We start from the raw sequence: 22,365 nt of genomic DNA, 5'->3' as shown, positions 1-22,365 counted from the left end.
TTTAAAGGAACGGAACAATCCTTAATTTGGGAGATGAGAGGGGCCTCATGTGGCTCCAAGAGGCTGAGATCTCTCACCCAAGTATCTGGGCTGCACAGGCAAACCGCAGAAGCAAAGAAAAGAGGAGACCTCAGCCGCTGGGCTCACCAGTAACACCATCAAGGTCTCCCAGTCTCCACTGACCACAGATGTGTCTGGAGCTCCATCTGCAGAGAAGGGCTCAGAAAGATTCAGAAATAGGTTTGGCCAAAACCACCTCCCCAAGTCCTAATGCCTGGCATCACATCAGGTCATGCACTGTGGAGGCAACAGGAGACTGGTGTTCTCAAAGACAAAAAGGTCTTCTCCCACAGGAAGAAGCAAAAATCACCACTCACTGCAGTAGGGACTGTGCTTGAAGAGCACAGGCAAGAAGATTCAGAAAACAAGTAAAAGACTGCCCTGCAATGAGACAGCACCAGCCCCAACCGGACGAGGTCTGGCAGGTTTCGTAGCCCCAACAGCCCCTCCCAGGCCAGCAGTGCAGTCCTCTTCACTGGACCACGGGGTTCCCAGAACTCCACTCTCAGTGTGTGGTGTGCTGGGATGGTGGCAAGGACAGAAACCCACGGGGAGATGGTAGGGGGAGTGGTTCTGGGTGAAGAGGCATGTCTGGCCTTCCCTGCCGTGACCTCGCAAATCACTGCCCCCATCAGTGAGGCTTACAGGACGTGATGTGGGGAAGCAGCCTTCCCACGGTGAGGTGTGAGAACACAGGCACTGAAAACAAGATTCGGGAAGGAGATATCAGAACCTGAGCAGTGGTCACCTTTGGGGAGAGACGTTAGAAGTTGAGGGACGAGGTAGAAAATGTCTTATTTCAGAACTTTCTAAACTGTTTGAACTTGACTCCCATGCGTGCATATCTCTTTTACATTCTAGAAAAACAAAGTACTTTCTTCAATGATAGAAGTATTTTTTAGAATAAAAAGGATCTGAAGTGAGGCATGTCATGGGAGGTTGGAAAATAGGGCATATGCTTGAAATACACTGACTTCTGAAACTAGTTGGAAGTGATGAGATCATTTCTCTCGCTCCTTCCCTGTGCTACAGGCTGGGTGCTGGGGCATCTCTGCATCCTTCCGTGTGGGTACCCAGTGACTCCCCAGAGCTAAGTGGCCAACCCTAGTCGGTGCCTATCCCCCGCAAACCATTTATGATGCAGGGCCCTGAATCAGGTGGTGGCATCCTGACCGACTGCACCATCGTGGGGCTGTGTGGTCCAATGGTCAGGATTCACATCCCTGTTCCAACACTGGCCAAATGGGAGAGCTTTGGGAAGTCACTTGACCTTCCTAAACTCCAGTTTCCTTATCTGTTAAAAAGAGACTAGAACAGTACCCACAGAAGTACTGTGAAGGTAAAATGAGGTCATACCTGTAAAGCTTTTAGTGCTGAGACTGGCACTTGCCTAAGAGCTCAGCACACGTCTGCTACGAAAACCGCGATGATTTTTTTTTTTTTTTAAGAGTCATTTGCTGCCCAGATCCAAGGGAGCTTATGTCAGCATCTCCCTCTGGGGAAGCCTGAGGACTTGGAGCTTAGGGTTGTCCTGAGTGTGAGATACTGTCCCACGTGTGCAATGGGGCAGAAAGAAATCCTGCTGGCGTTCAAGGCAGGATCTGCCTTAATGGTTTGAAAGATGAGAGCCTCTGCTCACAGCCGCAGCCACGATGGGCTGGGGCTCCAGTGAGCAAAAGAGCAAACCCCAGAAAATTAAGGATGCAGGAGTCAGGGGACAGTCCCAGGGCAGGAGGCAAGCTGGAGAGTGAGGAGGTCCTCGTGACAAATAGGCTGCGAGGCCGCTTAAGAAAAGGAAACCTTCACATCCAGTCAAAGGTGAGCTGCTCTGCGGCTAACCTACGACCCAGAAGGAATCCCTGCCCACACAGCCACGGATAAAGTTCACACTCACGTACACCTTCTCCCCAGTGTCTCAAACAAGGCTTTAATGTGAAAGCTTTTAAAATGGAAAACCTTTCCAAACTTCGTTGCTGTCGTTACGATTAAAATTATGGAAATTCTGTTCAGATTAAGGGTAGAGGTTTAGATTCGATGTACAGATCTGGAAAGTACTTTTGTAAAAAGTGCAAAGAGGAGAAAGGTAAAGTAATGCTCCAAGAAACTACAGAATTCAATCACTCTGTCTACAGAGGTATATCTCAATTTTGCATTTTTACTATGCTTTTAAAACCCCCTCAGGGACTGTAAAATATGACTGGCTTTCTCTTCACTCCGTTCTACTCCGAGTGCTAACGTGTTTCCAGGGCTGGCATGACCCCTCGCAGGCGACTCCTCGGTGGAACACTGTGTTTCTGGCGGGTCTCTCCTGCGGACCACGCTCCTCCAGGAATCCCACTGCCCACCCCTGCAACCTCCTTCTGCAGCACTATTTGGCACAAAATCATAATCTTCCCTATCAGAAGGCTCCTTCAATTCCAGGTTTTCCTTTTGATCTAATGTTAAAATATTCCACCGGCAAAGATCATTTCGTTATTTACAATAATAAACATGAACACTCTAGTAAGCTGTCTTCCCACTCCCAAATCCTGGCAGGCACTTTTTTTTTAGCAAGTTTTTTCACAGTCTCAATTCAGTCTCCATACTTTCCAAAATCTCTTGCCCATAAATTCCTCGAGCCATAAATCAAGCCTTTAACTAAATGTGCTTTTTGTATATTTCCACAGTACATAAAGGAGATTAAGCAAGGAAGTGGTTTTTTTCTTCCCTTTTTAAAGGGCCACCAAGAAACTTTGTTATCTTTTAATACTAGATTAGATTCAACAATGCGAGGGGTCCCACAGAGGACAGAGCAGGCAGAGAAGTGGGGCACAGGGATGGATATTCATGGGACTATTATGAGGACTCACAAACGGACCACAACCAGCAGAGAAACCCTCCGATTTAGTCTTAGGCGGACGCACGTTCCCCAACCAGAGCACAAGGCCCCGGAGTTGACAGTTTTGCTGTTAGCCCTGCCCACCACTCCCCGATGGCAAACAAAATGCCTTCACCACCTCAAGACGAGTGGCTGAAATAAAGGTGCAAGGGGCTTGGGGGAAGTGGGGTTTTTTTTTCCTTCTGTAACAAATCTTAGGTCATGAGGCGGGGTAGTTGATCCGACACTCACTTTCTCCCTTAGCAAGTCTCCGCCTCCCCGAACCTCCCCACAAGGCTCTCCCGAGTAAACCTATCAGACCTGGACCAGCTGGTCATCGTAGAAGACCACATCAGCCCAAATCCAGGTCAGACCTTAGACAAACTGCCGTGTCTTCTGGAAGCTGAGAGGAGAGAATGGCCGAATGGGGGCTGGGCCAGGGGGGCCAGACGCCCGCATGAAAGGGCAGATTCCAGTTAAGCCAACCATGACCGTCTAATTACCCAAATGCTTTCTGGAACCAGCGAGGTTTCATTAGACCACTTGATTGACCAAAATACAGAGAATGTTCCGAGATCATGCTGTTAGGCTACTAGGGAGTAAATGAGCTTTCAGGAGAGGAACTGCCCTTCACAGAATTCGGCGAGTTTAATAACCACTAATATGTGGCCCCAAGAACCGGCTCCCTCCTGAATCAGACATGCCAGCCCTCCATCTTTGTCTTGTTCAGGACATCCCTGGGAACGTGACATTTGCCTCAAAGGTATTGTTATAAAACATGACTTTGACTGCCCTTGATTTTCCTTTGGTTTTCAATCTCCCTGTATCAGCAACCAAGAGGGTGAAACTGAAGTCTAGGGGGAAAAACAAAACAAAACACAACGAAGCCCCTTCTGAGATGCTGCTGCTGCTGGTGGTGGTGGTGGTGGTAGGACAGTGTGGGCTCCGTGCACCTGTATGTCCCCACCCAGGATCTGGGTTTATCTGTTTACGGAGACAGCTACATCTCCACCCTGCATTACGAAGCATCTGGCTCCAGAGCAAGAACCTGATGGACTCACTGAAAAACCAACTCAACAAACCCAGCAAAGCCGCATGCTCCCTCAACAGACATCCTCAACTGCCTTCACGCCCCTCCTCGTCACCACCCAACCAATTCGTACAAAACACATGGCACGTAGCCCTCCCTGTAACTCACGGGTGTGTGAAGACAGCTTCACAACGGCCACGCTGTCCATGAGCAGCCCCGGAGACCTGCACAAGAGCCGACAGTCACGCGGACGCCCCTCTCTGGGCTGGCTCTTGCTGGTCCCTTTGATGCTGGCACGGTGTCTGAGCCCCGGCACTGGATGTGGGGTGACCCTGGTCAAGGGAAACCAGGAGACGCCACATGCCACTCGCCTCTCCCCCACCAAAAAAGTGTTTCTCTTTCCCCAAGCATCAAAGGGCATAAAAAAATCTCAAAAAAAATTCATGGTGACTGGGAAATGATCGCAAGGAATTTCTTCTTAGGTACTGGAGGAAAATATTTCTGTCTCAAAAACAAATAAACTGAAATGTCTGTCTCACACTGGTAAGTCCAGGTCAGATGACTAAATGTCAATAAGGAAAAATTCCCAATAGGATAAAAAAATAAAATAAACCTTCTCTTGTTCTACAAAGGGAGCAATGATGGACTGAGTGAGATGCAGTCTGTATGCACGTCTTGGGAGGGGCAAGGATCAGAGCCAAGAAGATGAAACTCGGATACCATCATGAAGACACTGAGTGCTACCTGTGCGACAGAGGAGGCTGAGCAAACACAGTGTTAAAAGTGGCCTCATAAATGCCTAGGAACAAGCCATCCTTAAGACATCTGATTACAGGCTCACCTGTCGCCAGGTAAAGGCATGCTTGGCATCCCTGTGGTATGCTCTCTGTCATCAACATATCTGCCCGCCTTGCTGGGGCTTTTCTTTCCAGCTACAGTCCAATAACCCTCTTTTATCCAGGTACCTGATAAGCATCTCGTCCACCAAAGGGGCCGTGCTTGCTGACGAACTGGTCTTTGGGAAGAATCAGCATGTCCCATGTGAGCAGCTGAGGTGCGTCAACATTTCCCCAAATCATCTCCGAGAGTTGTTTTTCCAGGGACTGGTCTGTGCCCACTTCCCTCTGCTTCTCTTACACTATGTGACCCCACCGAAACACAAGGCCATCTCAAGCACAAGGCATCTCCAGTGAAGGCCCCCAGATAACCTTGGAGCCACGGGTGAAGGTAACAGGTCATGTCTTACCTGGAACCTGGGTTAGATCAAGCACTCAGAAAATTATGAAGGAATGAAGGAAGGAGGGAGAGATAAAAAAGGAGGAAGAGAACCTAATGTTCCCCTCAGTTACACAGAGGAGTAGGAGAAAGGACCAAGTTAGGTGAAGACAGACAATGAAGGAAGGCCAGTCAGCCAAAGAGAAATAAAAACACCATGATGACCAGGGTGGAGTCAAGGGGACTTTAAGGGCATCTGCCTCTTTTATATCAAATAAAAAGAAGAACACTGTAACACCTGCAGAAAAAAAAAGATGATGAAATAATTACAGGACAATGGTCTAGCTACACCAAATTATAGGTTTCCTCTAGAGGACAGCATTTTTCTCTATTAGGAAAAAAAAAATAATAATGATAGAGGTGGAAAAACCACTCCCTCTTTCAATTCTCTAAGGCCAGGATCTCAAGACGGTGGCAGTAAGAAGGGCCAGGAGGTGACTGGTAAGGAGCGGGCGTTGGGGAGGGGTGGCCACACCACCTGACAGTCACTGAAGGCACCATCCTGTAGGAGTCACCTTTGTCCTGGACTCTCCCAGAGTCAGGCAAGTGGCCTCATCATTGCTTCCCTGGTGCCAAGAATGACAGTGGTGCCATTTTAATAACAATAGCATTCTTGGGGGCAGGAGGGACCCGGTGGGCACCTTTCTCTCCTCGCTCTTAGGGCAATCTGGGATTCATCTGCACTTGACGCACACTCCAAATGCTACCCTCAGCCTCCACAAAGAGAGACCTGCTTAAAACATGGCTTCAAAGAAGCCAACAAGGACCCATTCAGCCCGGAGTTCGGAGCTGGGCTGAGAACAGACGGATCAATGCCAAAACTGCTGCTGGCCAGCTGGTTCCTAATCCTTCCTAATGCCTTGTCCAGAAAATGTCATCGCCACCTGAAGTCCCAGGAGGGGCAGAGCGGGGATCAGCCCAGAGTTTCTCAGAGTGCATTTCAGAATCACCCGAGGACTTGCTTAAAATGCAGATTCCTGGCCTTGGTCAAGAACTACTTTAGTAGAATCTCTGAGGCTGCAACTGAGGAAGCTACAATTTGGACAGGTGCCCTGTAAATTCTACTAAAACACAAAGTTTGAGCCAGTGAGTTAGCTGTTTTCCTTGCTGTTTTCAAAATAACAAACCTTTATCGGAACCAAGTTCCAAATACTTTTGTAAACAGCACATTCACACCCTCCTTCCCGTCCATCTTTGTGAACTCGAGGGTCAGAGGGCTTCCTGCTCCATCAGCTTCACAGGGCTGTCTCTGGTTTAAGGCAGAAGTGTAGGCTCTACACTTGCCCCATCCGCCCAAAGCAAAATTAAACCAGTCAGGAGGCACGTACAAAAAAGTAACCACCGAAGACCAAGGATGGGGTGAACAAAAATCTGCTGCCTATTCAACATAAAAATCATCCCATCACCGAACTGACAGCCACAGTATTAGTGCGAACAGCTAACAATAACATAATATATGCATACAATTCTATTTGAAGACTCAGAGCAGTGGAGCCAAAATTCAGTTAAGATAGACATCATGGGCCAGTTTCAATTAAGCAGTTCAGCCACCTCCAGGCACAGGTTTCTGATTTTGATTTAAAGTAAGTTCAAGAAAACTAGAGTCCCTCTTTTACCAACTAGTGGCATAAGCTTGTCTTTAAAAAAGCATTAGATTACAGGGACAACAGTGGCCCATGCACCGAAGAGACCCCTGCACTGGAGTCTCAGGAAACACACAAGGGCACTGAGTTCCAGGTTACGTCCTGAGGATGCGCTTGGGGTCTCACTCCATTGTGCTTCCTCACCCTTGGAACTAGACTCGGCGGACCCCATTGATGCATCAGGCCTTGACCCTCCAAGCTCCAAACACTGATCAGACGGCCACTAAGGGGCAAGTCCAAACTGCTCACACGGGGAAGCTCCCACAAGTAGACGGCATGGACACAGAGAAAGAGACCCAAGAGCTGGCTGGGCTTGGAGGAAGGGTAAACTTCTTCAAACTCTTTATCTACTTTCTGTTACCTGTCTCCGCAGGGGAATGCGCTTGGTCAGCTTGTGCACAGCCGGCTGGCTGCTGAAGTCTGGCTTCTTGGTTGTGGTCTTCATCCGGCACAAGATGACCGTCACCACCATACAGGCAATTAAGAAGACCCCTATGCAGTAAATGGCTATCTCCAGGTAGTCTGGGGAAGCTGTAATCTCCTTTTCTCTTACGGGAGCTGGATTGCAGATCACAGGAGAGGAACAGATAAGCAGGCCACAGAGTTAGGACACCGGATGGATGCATTCTGGCATAACTAAAGGAATCAAAAGGCGATGACCATTCCCAAGGCCAGATGGGCTTCCCGACAACCCAGTGCTGCAGGACGGCATGGGCTATGGGCCTGCTGTGTACCTCTTCCAAATGAAGATGAATATAACCAAGGGGTCCCCGCTTTACCACCAGAGCCCAGGCGGCCACTATCGCTAACCTCAGTGGGCCTCTGCAATCTGGTGATCGTGATGGATTGGCTGCCACCAAGGTACAAGGCAGGTTACAAGGCCACATTCTGTAAGACATTTGGGCAGACCAAATGTCTCGACAGTCAACCATCCCTACAACAAAAGGGAACTGTCTTCTACCATGATGGTCTCTGATGCAAACCATTTAAGCATTCTTAAATATGAACGGTGCCCACTTTTGTTTCAAAAGGGACGGTGCCTCAGTCTTATTTGGGTAAGCTCTTCCAAAGGAAGATGCAACAAGGTGGTTTCTCCCAGACGAACACAGTCCCATATGAAATGAAATAAATATTCATCTAGTAGGCTGGTCTGAAAAATTTCAAATTTCTTACTAGTCCAGTGCATTATTCAACCAAACAAACAAATGCATTTAATCTAAAGACTGAATTGCTCATCGTATAGAATCACTATGTCCATACTATAAAAAGTTTGTAACATTCCTTAATCAATAACAATTTAAACTTTTCTGTATCTGGTTATACTGGTATGTTACTACTTTTCTCTTAAAGAGAAAACAGAAAAGCTATCGCGTGTGAGTACACATACAATTACTTAAGTTAGCACATTCTTATACCAACTTCCAATAATATCTGCTCCCTCCTTAGTCCTCAATGGTCAATCTACAAGCAGTGTATTTCCAAATGGCATTTTTCTCAAACTGCATTCTTAGTTAATGTGCTAGTAACTGTCAGGCAAATTGGTTAAGAAGTGTCAGTTGGACACTTGCAGAATGCAGTACTGCAGGTAAAAAAAAAAGCAAGCTCAATACCAGAGGCATCTCATTGTTTCAAAGCAAATATTCACAGAGCAGATTCACAACAAAAGGAAAAATGAATGCAATGGTATTATTTAAAGCTTATACATTTGAGTCAGAAAAAAATATTTGCAAGATCGTCAAAACTCTCAGCAGCACAGCACAAAATGAAACGATCAATTTATTTTTACTAGATATAAAATAAGCATGCAGGTAGGCACTGCACTCTAAACATGAGGAATTAATAACTGGAGTGGAACATCATGAGCTAGCAAACCACAGTCTACACAGCTTCACAAAGGAAATGGCAGAGAGACAGGTGCATTAGAGCAGGTAGCAATTATCAAGAAAGCTTGTCTAGGATAGAGATGTCGGTTAGAGATTCAGACAGCGGCAATGTTTAGGCAAAAGGGCTTCACTGATGTTGATTTCTCTGTAGGGCAGAAATAACATCAAGCCCAAGATGGCAAGAGCATGCTTTGCAGTGAAAGCAAACTGAGAGTCCGATCCATTACAACATGCGGCAAGCCACCGATTCCCCAGGTAGGCAGCACACTGCTTCTGTACACCCTCCACACAGAGGTGCTCCTCCCTGGCACCTCTGCATACGTCCATCTATTTACGTCTCGTTAAAAATAGAAAGTGGAACGAAAGTAATAAATAATAAAGGGACTTATGGGATTTCAGCAAAATGGAATTTGAACGGAGAAAAAATTACTTTGAATTTTACAAAGTAATTTCAACTTTCTTCCTTAAAAGAAACGGAGATGGGTGAATTCATACATTGACTCAGTGACTTACTAAAAATATAAGATCCCTTTGGGTTTTAAGGGGGAAATTTCACTTGATCATAAACGTGAGGGTGGGATCTCAATGTAAGTGAATTTCCAAGGCAACTTTCTTATCCCTGGGGGGACAATTTTAAACATTTTAAAAAATCTTTATGCAAGGGTAAAAGGGGCCATTTCTGAGAACAGAAGCTGTGTTAATTTTATAGCAATCAACCAAGAAAAGGAAAAAAACCATGGAGAGAAAGAGCAGTATATACCTGGCAGAACTGTCAACCATGCAGAGTGAAAGGATATCCCAATAGAATTACCCGCCAAGCACGTATATTCCCCAGCATCCTCAAAAGTTACATTCCGAATATAGAGAACCTCAATCTCTTTGTCCGTGGTATTAACACCGGCAGCCTAGAAAACAAGGAAAGCAAGAGAAAAGGCTAGACGACACAGGAATGATTGTGGAGGGGGCCGTGGAACCACGAGGCATCACACCGGGGGCTCCGGCGGGTACCGGCCACCGGAGGATTCCGACTGCAGCCCATCCACAAAGCCCACAACCGAGAGACACTGAGCGACACGGAGTAGCTCACCTCCACAGGCCCGTCACCACACCGGCTTGACCGCCTAGACATACATGCATGCGATCAAATGCATGGAAAAATCAACCCACAGAGATCCGTTCTCTTGGCCTTTGCTTTGCTTTGGAGTTAGGGGTGGTTTTCCATAAGTATGGCACCCAAAAGTCCAAGTTGGGTTCTGGTCCTGTTGGCTGCAGGCTCCCATCTTGAAAAAAGGATGGTTCTAGCTAAACTGTCATGTTGTAAGATAACACACCACAGTTAAGCCCAAGTGGACACTCTGTACCTCCTTGCAGGCCTGTGGGAACCACCAGGGTGGAGTTCCGTGTTGGTTACCAGGATCTGGTTATTCTGCCTCCTGTATAACTCTCCTGACATACATAACACTGCAAGAAAATGGAAGAAAGCACGACCCTGGGAGCAAAGAAACTGGATTTTTCTTTTCTCTTTTTAATATAACATTTCAATGTGAGTCATGACAAATTGAGAAAGCTGACCTATTGCCTTCAACAGCATCAACAGTACATTTAGTCAGTGAGACGGAATAGCCTCAAATTCGGGATAACAAGGTCAAGGACAGAAATCTCCTAAGTATCAGTTATGCAACCAAGAAAATGCTGCTTTGCTGAACCAATTATACTATGCCATTATTTCTCTAAAAATCTGGGGCAGAGGAGGTATTTTGCTGCTATGCAAACACCACAAATGCAATAGGCCTGCCGGTGTGTGTGTAAAATGGAGCTGATGTGCAGTAATGATGGGAGGTGTGCAGCCCAAACAAGATAAACCAGAAGGAACAACTTAAAAACTGGGTGGGGGTGGAGGGCACTCTTTAGAAGAAATTAGAGCGAGCACTTTGAACATTGTGGGCATTTTTCCATGGCTGCTGGCATCATACCAGCTGCATCACCGAAGAAAGATTATGATGAATATACCAAGACCACAGAGTTATCCGATAAGCTGCCTGCAGTCTCCCAAAGCACCAAGTCTTTCCAGCTTCTATATCCAGCCTTCTTTAAAAAACAAAACAAAACAAAACAAAACAAAAAAACCCAAAACAAAAACATTGTTACCTTGCTGTTTTGGCAGGACAGTGAGCCAGGCAGACTGGTTGGCCTGCCCTATATAATTGGAGACCTTACAAATATACTCCCCAGCATCCGCCTCAGTCACATTGAACAGAGCCAGCACTTCTGCATTGGAACTATTTATCCCCGAGTGCTGGAACAGACACAGGAGAACAATATAACGGCCAACCAGGAAGGACTTCGCACGGCCTAGGGTCCCACCACCAAGACACCACAAAAAAAAACAACCTCCGTCTCATCTAAACAGCAGCATTAAAGGGCTGTGGGTTTGGAAAGAACAAAATGAGTCAACTGGTGGACAATGGAAGCGACCCGGTGGAGAGGGGTGGGAGGGTGCAGAACAGGTCAGCAGTGCCCCAGGCTGGTCATCTTTTTCCAGCTTTTCTGATCTTTGGTATTCTCAGCTGGAGAGAATATCTCACTGGTTACAAGTTCTGAGTTGAACTACCCATGGTTCTACTGGAAGACTGTTCTCTCTAAGGACATGCTCTGGGAACAACTCAAGATGGGAGACACAGCAGCAAACAGCGGTCTGAGAAGTATTTATACACACTTAGCTGCCATTTGCTATCACCATCTTGAAGAGCAAGACAGATCTAAAAATTAAAGAAGTGGGTGGAGGGATAAATTGGGAGTTCGGGATTTGCAGATACTAACTGCCATATACAAAATAGATAAACAAGGCTCTACTGTACAGCACAGGGAACTGTATTCAATATCTTGTAATACCCATAATGAAAAAGAATACATAAAGGGATATATTTATACATACATATATGAAAAACCAAATCACTATGCTGTACACAGGAATGTAACGTAACATTGTAAACTGACTATACTTCTATAAAAATAAACAAACAAATAAATAAATAAGAAAAAAGAGGCTGGTGCTATTAAAACAGGGTCTTCCACGGAACCAAATAAGAAACACAAGGGGAAAGAAAGTTTCCCTGTTCAACATTTGACTAGCACAGCAATATCTTCTAAGGTTTACTATTCTAAACCACGTGTGAATGAATGTCAAAGGTTAAGGGATTATTTTTAAAAGGAAAATCTACATGGTTTCCCAAAAGTGGCTACTAAAATTTGATCCTAACGTCATACTGAGAGAAAACAACGTCAGTGTAACAATAAACGCTGGTACAGCGCCTGGAGTTTACAAAGTTCCTTCCAGCTACCCCATCTCATTTACTCTGTACAACGCCCTGTAGGGAGATATTACCATAATCCCCACTTTTATAGATGTGCAGCTAAGCCTAAACGTCTCATCTAAGATCTCAGGGCCGATAAATAGCTCAACCACTCTGACTCCAGCTTTCGTAGTCCTCCCACTCCCCCCACCTCCCTTCTGAGATTTTATTAGCAAGCCTAACGATCTGCTAATTCCCAAATACACGCTGTACTGAACAAACAAGAGAACCATCTTCTCTCGGACTCAACAGGAAATCAAAGAACCTGTGGCCAAACCCCTCGAGGAGACTCCAGTTGTGGGGATCTCTGGATTCAGAAAGTCCTCACCTTCAGAACCTTGAGGTAGGGCAGCCCATCCGGCCCGTATTTACTGCCGTTCTTTTCCACGTGTTTGATCCACTGGATGTGGGGCTGGGCATCACTGTACACCTTGCAGACAAACTCCACATCACCTCCAACCACGGTGGAGGCGTTCGCTGGCAGTCCGGCTTGGAGGATGGGCCGGTGCGGGGATCGTTCTGGTGGAGAGAGGAAAGAAAGCGGGAGCGGGGAGGGGAGAGGGAGAAACGAACAAATAAGTTGTGTTGTCCAGAAGGCTGTTCGTGAACTCAAGCCAAAAAGGCCTCGAGTCTGCTGGCTGACTCCTTTGAAATAACACCACGGCCCAATGCATCACAAAAACGACTTCAAAGGAGATGGCTGGAGCACGACCCTTGTAAAAAGAATACTTATTTAGAAAACTGAGAAAAGAACTTAGTACATCTCAAGTCGTTGGTTGTCCATGGCTACCTAGTGAACAAGGGCAAAGATTTTATTTTTACAATCTAAAAGACAAATGGTGGTGGAAAGGGTGCCTCTTCCCTTACTGTACTTGGGATAATACTGGAAACTCACACTGACTGTAAGCGTAACATCCCAGGTAAGTGACAAGACTCAAAGGTCACCATGAGTTCCAAAATGGCTCCTTAGGGCAGTATCTCCTGATATATTTTTTTTTTTCTAATAATTTTTTGGGGGTGGGGTGGGGTTAGGTTTATTTGTTTATTTATTTATTTAATGGAGGTACTAGGGATTGAACCCAGGGTCTTGTGTGTGCTAAGCGCTCACTCTACCGCTGAACTATACCCTCCCCCCACCCCCGCCAAACATTTCTAAGATGCTCCGGTCAGACTTCCATCCCCGTTTTGTTTTAAAAAGAAAATAAACTAAAAACTAAAGCCCAAAGTTATGAACAGATCAACTGAACAACACAACTGGTTTCATCTCTTTGCTGCGGAATTTACGCTGTGAGTTCATTCCCTGTCCAATATCTCCATCTGTCTCCTTGATAAGCATTCAGTTTAACTGTGCGCCAAATGCTAAACACACAAGCAGACATTCCTCGGCTTATTCAGATGTGGCACTGAAAGAGACGTAAAGCAACACGGGTCCCCAAATCCTGGCAGTGTCTTAGACTGTGTCAAAGGAGGCCCCACAGAGGGTAGGCTGGCAATTACTTCCCACCCTCACTTGTCTGCCTCCCTCTCTAGCGGAGTCTCCAGTTCAGAAGTGGTCTCTGCAGAAACCCTGTAGAGGCGACCCCATCAAGGCGCTTGAACAACTACACACCAGGCATCTCAAGAATCAAGTAACAGACCAGCCTGCCATGTGACCTTGTCCGCAAAGGCACCGTAATCACAGACAGGAACCTTCCTACACCGTCAAAAGTCACACACCCAATTATCCAACCATTCACAAATGTCAGCCCATCCCCCCACACCTGTAGGTTCCAGCCATCCTCCCTGTCTCCTTCCCCACACTGTGGGTACCACTGCCTTTAACCTCCAGCCTAAAAAGTCTCCAAGGGAAATGAGGAGACCCAAGTGGCCCAACACACCCACGGATGTCTCCATGCTACACCTGAGTATCCCTGTGCGCTGGGCTGGAAACAGCAAGTGAGAATGATAGATATCTAAGCTTTTCTATATTTGGGCTTTCAGAATAAAGTGTCATTGAGCGGAATTTTTTGGACAAGAGCCAGACCATGTGCAAATTGATTTTACTGCTTAAGCCTGTCGCTAGTATTTAAAAGCGAAAGAAAAGAAAAGAGAAAGAAAAGAAGAGAGTGCTAGCCGTTACTCCTAGCACATTTCATTCCAGAATCTCGCATTACGCCACAGACACCTACATTTTCACATTAAAAAGAGAAGGATTTCAGAGCCCCAAAGAAGTCATTCATTTGCCCCAATATCACCCACAGTGGCTAAGCAAAGAGCACAGAAGCCGAGGCTCCTACTCTTTGTGGGCAGAAAATCTCAACGCTGGGATACTTTCAAGCATCACTAGAAACACTCACTCCTTGGCTGATACACCATCCCAGCGATGGGCCACTGCGAGCCTCCGCGTCAGGCCTGCCAGCCAGCTGGAAGCCACAGGGACCTGCTGGCAGCTGGCAGAGATGAAGTTCTGATTTCACCCTGGCGAGCTTCATCCACGTGAGAAGAACTAAGTTAAGTCCACACACACTCTCCTCCCCACCAGGCCTCCTCCCAAGAGACTTAACAGCCCAAGGGGGAGCTGTCATCCGGGCTGGATACTGCCAGCCAAGCTCACAAAAGATGCTCCTTTGTACCTCTCAAATATTGAAGTAGTTTACTCCTTCCCACAGAGGAGTGAATTTTCGGTATGAGTTCATTCTCTGGCTCAGCTTTCCAGTCTTGCGTGCGTGTGTTTGCGTGTTCAAAGATAAATATTTACAGTGGACCTAAATATTTATTCTTAGAAACAAAAGTACTATAAAAATCTTAAATGTCATAAGCCAGATCAACTGAATTTCAAACCGAGTTCTCTTTCCCATAAATTGTTTCACAAGCAAACAATGTGCATGTAATACCAAATAATGACGCTGCGAACAATGGATGCTTTCACATGGCTCGACAGCTCTGGCCCGCGCCAGCCTTCAGCAGAGAGAGCCTCGTCACTGGGGCAACACTGGCAGGGCCCACTGTGGAGCTGCGTCTTGTTTCACTTGTGGTCAGCGTGCTGCTGCGCTCCAGTTATTAAGTTATTCCATCGCTATCTGGGCTATTTTCACACACACACATACAAAACCGAAAAACACAAAATACCTCTGCAATGGTTTCATATTATTACATTTGCAAATTACAGCGTACCCAATGTTACCACGTACAGTCTTGAGTTCATCCTTCCAAATTTTCTCACCTTATACAAAATAAGCTCTTAATCACGCCCCGGCTCCCCCTCGGCCCTTTCTCACTTTGGGTACAAAAACTGCAAGCTGGATCGCTCTGTAATCGAAACCTTACACCGTCTTCCAAAACTTATTACAGCTGCCTTCAGCATGAAATGAAACCTTAAGAGAATGTTATTTAAAATGTTTTTAAAAAGTCAGGAGGCCTCATGTTTCGTTTCTCCACATCAGGCTTTGATTTCCTTTGCAACCTTATTCTCTGCCCTTAAACAAGTCGGAGAACGAGGCCTGAAACATCTTGGAAGAGGTCCCGGGATGCCCGCATCTGCCGAGCGCGGCCCCCCTCGCCTGCCTTCCATCCTTCAGCGATCACTCTTCCCTCGGTGTCCATCAGACCCTTAAGAACAGGGATCATTAGTGAGGGGATGACAGCACGTGGACTCCTGTTCTAACTTCTGAAAAACTGGGGTGAAAGCAGGGTGTGATGGCAGCCAGGAGAGCAGGCGGGACGGCAGCTCCCAGGACCGGGCAGCCCCTCCATGCCCCGGGCCAGCGGGCACTTAGGAAGCACTGCAGAGACAGAGCAGCAACCATGGGCACGAAGACCCTCCAACCTCCAGCGTGCTCTCCTCCGCCCTGGGCACCCCGAACCCCATGGGTCTGCAGCTTTTAGGGCAGCAAGCTGATATAAAAAGAAATCAGTCGACGAATTAGCTCCAGATGAGAGACTAAAACCCAGAGCTGACCCTTCTCTTGTTCTTGTTCTTCTACGTGATAACAAAAGTTCCATCCTGTCTACCAGGAAGGATTTGGTTTTAGGCAAGCGTCTCTTAACGGCACGTTTAAGTCTCAGATAGTGTACAAAGCAGGTTTCTCTCTTTACAGGAGGAGGGAAAGAAATATACAGAAAACAGAAAAGCTGACAAGCACCTCGCCTCTGTGTTTTTTACTGAAATGTTTAAAATGATACATTCTGAGTTCAGCAGGTTGCAGATGTATCGTTCATGGACCCACAAGAGGATGAGAACTTTTAAAACGGAGATTCGAAGCTCCCTGTGTGAGCTCAGAATTAATACAGGATGGAAGGCAGTCCAGGGTGTGCGGCTGCTGCCGATGGGACAGTTGGCTGCTCTGCTGGAATGAGGATCCACCAAATCAGTGTGTAGTAAACACAGGCTGGAGTGCTTTAAAAAATATATTCTCTCCCCCGCGTTCTCTCACTCCCTTTTGCCAAGTGCTCCAAATGAGTCCACTTTACTGAACCAAGCAGAAGGCCCAGCTGCTGAGAGTCTTAATGCCAAGACGGCCCCTCCAGTCCTGCTCTGAAGCTGGGAGCCACGACCAGGGCGGCAGGAAGAAAACAGTCTGCTTCATTCCAAGGGGTAATTATTGAGAAAGAAAAAGAGCGAAAATACCTGAGTGACAAAGAATAAATCTTTGTTAATTGACCATTTGAAACTTTATAACATGCCAGTCCTCCTCTGGACATAATAATATGTTTGCTCATAAGAGATCTACAACTTCTGCTCTGATGTAGCAAAGGCCATAAAAAAAGTCCACCGGCCGGGGAGGCCTCACGTCTGCGAGCTCAGTAAATACGCATCCTGGTGATCAGAAGGAGAACCAGGTTCTTAAATTACACCTATAAATTAATCAAGCCCAGAGTTGCCGGCTTCCCAGCCCACACTGGTCTTCTAAGTATTTCTCCCCAAAGTACAGCAGCGTTGGCCACAAAGAACCATTTCAAAGCCGCGCTTTCCAGCAGCAAAATGCCAAGAGACTCAAATCCCGTTGAGTGCCCAGGACTGATCTGGGAACAGCAAGGCTCCTGCTCTCAGGCACCCATTCATTTCAGGAACATGAAGAATCTTGCCTGCCCCATCTTTAAATTAAAATCAGAATTTAATTACCCTTCCTCTAAAATGGCAGTTTCTTAGCAACTCCAAGGGGCTGAATAAGGAAAAAACATTCTGCGATTGGGAGGACAAGTGAAAACAACGGAGAATTCTTGTTTCCAAAGCCCAGCCTCGCTTGTTTTTCTCAAGAGTAGGCGGTGGTAGCTTTTGTTGTATGAAAACGCACTAAACCAGTTAGCATGAGGCATGGTTATTAGGGGAGCTGATCAAAGCCCTCTGAAGTTTGAGGAGGCCCAGAACTTGCTAAAGACCTCACACTAATTACAATTAGTAGAATGAGTTCATTGCCTTGTCAAGACTCTGCCTAATGCTCTCCAACGGACAGGCTACATCGAGCTGGGTTCTGAGCTTTGTTCTCCCTAAGCTTTCTCCAGCCTCTTGAGTTTGGCACAAAAGGAGGTCCCAACCAAAACTGATGTGGAGGAGAAGGTACAATTAGGATATTGGATGAGAAGGAGCACCACCCCCTCAGACAGAGTCACAGTGTCTGTATCCAGGAGTTTGCTTGTCATCTAGAACAGACGAGTGGCCTGAGGATGCTGGGTACCTGGAATTACTGTTTTTTTTTTTAAAGGAAAAATGCATTTTGGTAGAAGGTGGCTGGTTTGCTGCCTTCTCTCTGTCCCATGTTTAGCCTCATTTTCCCACTGCTTGGACATCTGACCCTGGAAAGTCTTGCAGAATTGGGCTGGGGATCCAGCTTCCTCCAAAACACACACGTTTCTCTGCAGAAAGAGCAAAGTCAGGGGAGCAAGCTGGTTTGGGAAAAGCCAAAATGTCTTCTCTCCAGCACCGAAGTTCCTCAGTGACCTAGGGAGGCTGCCCCACGTGAAGCGCTAGAAGCAAAACACCACTAATTCTTTTCTGCTTGCTCGACGAGGTGGAGAAGCTGAGTGAAGTGCTGGCTGAGGCTGCACGGCCGGGAAGGACGAAAGCAGGCGGAGGCACAGTGCCTTCCCTAATTAATGTCATAGACGGTATTATTTGGCTGGGAGTTGAGTGGCTTCTACCAGCTGGGTGTCAATTTAGGTCTTCTTGGGCAAATTACAGGAGCAGGGCTGTGTGTTATTTACACCCCAAGTGTTTACGATACCCTGATCTCTGTGCCTTCAAAAAGTTAAGCCAGAACTGAAGACTCTTGGGCGACCACAAAGTTTGGCCAATTTTTGGTTCCAAAATGCCTTTCCTTTTATTAAAAGGAGACATGGCTTTGGAAGGACGAGAAAGTCCTGGGATGGAGAGCGGTGATGGTTGCACAACACTGTGTATGTACTTAATGCCGCTGAACTGGATATTAAAAAATGGTTAAAAATGGTACATTTTATGTCGTGTATATTTTACCACAATTGAAAAGAGAGACATGGCAAAGGTGACAAGATCACAGAGTGAGTAAGATATAGTCCTAGAGTCATGGAAAAGCTGCCTTCTCAATTAGCTGAGCGTGTTTATCTTGCCCAGTTGACTAAAAGAGGGCTTTTCTCTCTTTTGACATAAGGACTCTGCACAAGGTCCTTCCCTGTATTGTGCTTGGTTTTCAAGCTGATGCAAAACTCAGACTTCAGTCTCCCCAGGCTCCCTCCTGAGGAGCTGGGGTAAACACAGCTGAGAGCAGTCACGCCGGGGAGCTCCAGCACAGAGCCTCAGCACCCCGCCACTAGCCAGAGCGGGGGCACCATCTCTCAGGAATGCAAGATGGTCAGCTGGTGTCTGCAGGGCTGGGTTCCCTTCACAGGAAGAGTACGCTGCAAACAAACGTTAAAAAAGAAAAAAGCCCAGGAATTGAACATACCCTCTTGTTACACAGGAAGAACTCTGAATTAGGATAGCTTTTCTCAAATGATTTGCAAAGCAGCTAAAAACCAAACCACTTAGGGAGTCTCCTAAGACAGCAGCACTCAGAATGAAGCTGTTTAGGGTGAAAATGGGACCATCTATCAAAAAAGATCCAGTGAGTCCACCGCTAGAAATATGTCCTAGAAAAATATCCACTCAGGTGCCCAATAGGTATGTGCAAAGCTTGTCAGTGGAGCTTCTCTTGTAACTGGAAAACAGAGGATGCACAGAGGCAAAAACCCAGCAACAGCGGGATGATTACATAAATCATACGATGTCCGTGACAGAGAGCATGCGGGCCACGAGGAAGAATGAAGCAGAGAGATACGTACAGACGTGGAAGGATGTCCACGCTAATGATGGCGACAGTTTCATCAACTTTCACCATTAAAAAGCCTTACTTCTAGAGGAAATCCAGAATAATGTATCACGCTGATTCCTCGGATGCCTTATTTTGCTCCTGGGGTGGTTCAAGTAGAAGCCAAAGCTTTCAGCCCATCTGAGCAAACAAAAAAACGCCTCCCCCTTTGGTAACGAACCACAGGAGAAGTTGAACAATAAAACCTCATTTGTTTTCTCAGAGGCAAACTCAGGCCCTGAAAATAAAAGTCATTCTAGATAATTCCTTGCTATAAGCCTCATCTAAAGAGAAGCTTCAAAAGAGTCGTCCGGATCACAAAAGGTTCCCAGTCTGAATTCCACTTCTCTTCTCACTGCCCAAGGCAGACGGGCGGCCTCAGGCTGGCCTGCAACCCTCCGACTGCCCACTGATCAATGGGCGATGGTTTCACATACAGAACAGTTTTGTTTCTTTTGTCCGAAAGATAAAATTTAAAGGACTAAATCCTTCATCTTTCAGTCTCAGTCCAGAATGTATACTGAACCAAATACAATGAGGAATTAATTCCTTTTTCAAATAAAGTACAATGACCCAAAGATTCTCCCAGAACAATACCCAATGCCTGTCTTGAAAAAGAGCACTTCCATCCTGGAATGACAGGGAAGATGCCTGGGGCACCATCTGACCTGTGATTTGCCCATCTATTTGAGATGGACTGGCTTCCTACAGGCCTTGCTTGAGAGAATTCTCTAAGGGGGAGGCTCTGGGAAGAGAGAAAACATAGTTCCATCAAGATCCAGGAATCTTCATCCTTCTCTACCATCTTCTCACTGTGGCAGTTTGGGGTCTTTTGTACCATGACCTGAGAACCCTAAGAGGCCAAACCCTGTTTCATTCAACTGATTGTCTAAAAAACACCCTCTGGCCAAGCACAGGATACTCCATAGAGAGAGGACTAACATTACAATACAATCAACAGAATCCCTGTTGAGCGCTCAGTTCTATCTTCTCCCTCCAAAGCCAGGCCATGTCCTCACCTCATCATCTCTTCTCAGAAGGAGAAACAGAAAAACTTCCCCATAGAAACAGCAACCAGAACCCTCCCCTCAGCCATCTCTTTCCCCACCTTCCACCTGTGATGACCTCACTACTGTGGAAGAGGTGTCAGAACCTCTAGACGCCACCTTCCCAATTCAAACCTGCCCTGTAAGTCAGGAGCACATCCCTGTTACAATAGGTCACTTCTGCCCTACCTTCACCTGACTGTGAAAATAAACCAAACATGAGACCTGAATGCAACTGCAGGGTGTTCCAAGGACGAATCCATAAAAGCACTCTGGAGGACGTACCATTCGGAAGGGGAAGAACTTATCAGCATTTATGCTCACCTTCATGAGAACTGGCATAATACATTCCAAATGGGGTCTTTCGTTAATAAAGGTGACAGTTAATTGAAGCTGTATACGTTTAGAAAGAAATTTGGAAGATTCCCTGCGTTAGAATTTGCAATCTGTTAGAAACCACAAACCCCTAAATGTAAGCAACTCAAACCATTTTTCTATTATTTCAGTTCAGCCCAGGCTTATCAAAATCTTGCTACATTCTAGTTCATTACTGGGCACTCTGAGTGCCACTGACGAATCCAAGCTCACTTGCCCCCACACTCTGACAGCAGCACCCTCCTCTCTGCCCTCTGCCCCCACCTGAATTATTTCCAGGTACGGTGAAGAGACCCTCTTCTTACAAAATGCTGTAAGTCATTAACTTGTCTGTAACACTTCTGCATCCCCTTTGCCCAACTCAATGCCAAAGATTAGACAAGAGATCAAATATTAGCCCTCTCCCAGCCACCTCAGCCAGGACCCCTGCCAGAATCTAAAGCAATCAATAAGGTTTCCTTCCTCAACTATGGGGCAGAGGGCAACTGATGGCATGCAGAGGACATGGCAAACATGCTGATAAGGCAAAGTTCTAGCATGCCCCATCCAGGCCAGTGTGTCTGCTCCAACCCCGGGAGCTGGCACCTACAGACATCACCTGCTCTTGGTGCCTGGAAGGAATAACTCCGAGCTGGTATTAGTCCTGCAGGAAAGCATTTATCTGCTAGTCAGTACATTCAGGGCTGATGCAGCCACCCACTGGCCAGCTTTCACCCCTTGGAATTCCTGTTGTGAAACAGGTATGAAGAGCTGCTCTGTAGCAACCAAAAAGCTCGTTAAACAGCAGCCACCAAAGGAGGTTGTGAAATCTCTGTCCCGAAGGAAACGAGAGGACCCACCACTCCTTTCGCCAGGGCTGGGCTGAGTGTGCGTGTCTTAGGCTAGAGCTATGAAACGAAGTGTGGGACCACCTAATGACAGGATGAGCGATCACGTGGGTACTGTTATTCAAAAGCACCGCCTGCCTACTGCATCCTTCCGATGGTGTTATGAGAAAACCATGTCATCACCCGCATCTTACAGACCAGACAACTGAGGCTCAGAAGTTCCATCACTTCCAAGGCCACAGAGTTGACAAATGATGCAAACAGAATTTGAACTGCTCCCCCATGTAATTCCCACCAGAACCTCCAGAGGTGCTACCCGGCAAGGAGCGGAGACCCTTGAGGGGTGATATGGTACATACATGGGTTAGGAAGGAAAGGAGGAACTGGCTGCTGGAGCCACAAAAGCAACAGCTGAACCTTGCTTCCTTCTCAATCCCTGTTGCAGCTCCATGGTTCCATGTCAACCGAACAAGCCCACTGAGGAAGGCACCGCTGTGCCCTATTACCTGGGCATGGCTCTTCCATCCTTTCCCAATAGAGGGGCTTTCTGCCTCCCTCCAGCCAGATTTCACGTCGAGCTGGCACGCAGAACCAGTATCAGCATAAACACCGCGTCTTAAAGTTAGAGCAAGAAATGGGAAAGAATTCATTGGCAGCAAAATCATGAATCTGGAAAATCAAATGAGGCCTGGCCAGGGAGCTTCTAGGTCAAGATGCT

At 46.7% G+C, this 22,365-nt stretch overlaps 1 protein-coding gene across 20 annotated transcripts in view; it reads right to left on the bottom strand.

Moving 5' to 3' along the window:
* The window catches only part of FGFR2 (fibroblast growth factor receptor 2), a 100,690-nt gene that overhangs the window by 24,320 nt on the left and 54,005 nt on the right, over window positions 1-22,365 (bottom strand). For 5 of the 20 annotated variants that reach the window (XM_045506594.2, XM_045506589.2, XM_045506596.2 and 2 more), the window contains 3 exons: window positions 12,430-12,620; window positions 10,897-11,044; window positions 7,221-7,423 (listed from right to left, as the gene is read on the bottom strand). In XM_045506594.2, coding sequence (XP_045362550.1) covers window positions 7,221-7,423; window positions 10,897-11,044; window positions 12,430-12,620 — 542 coding nt within the window. Of the gene's footprint in view, window positions 1-7,220; window positions 7,424-9,508; window positions 9,654-10,896; window positions 11,045-12,429; window positions 12,621-22,365 lie in introns of all 20 variants that reach the window. The other 15 variants (XM_045506595.2, XM_010969887.3, XM_045506599.2 and 12 more) reach the window with 6 other exon arrangements.

This window comes from Camelus bactrianus, chromosome 11 (genome assembly GCF_048773025.1).
Source record: "Camelus bactrianus isolate YW-2024 breed Bactrian camel chromosome 11, ASM4877302v1, whole genome shotgun sequence".
Classification (NCBI taxonomy): Eukaryota; Metazoa; Chordata; class Mammalia; order Artiodactyla; family Camelidae; genus Camelus; species Camelus bactrianus.
This window is presented reverse-complemented; position numbering and strand designations above follow the sequence as displayed.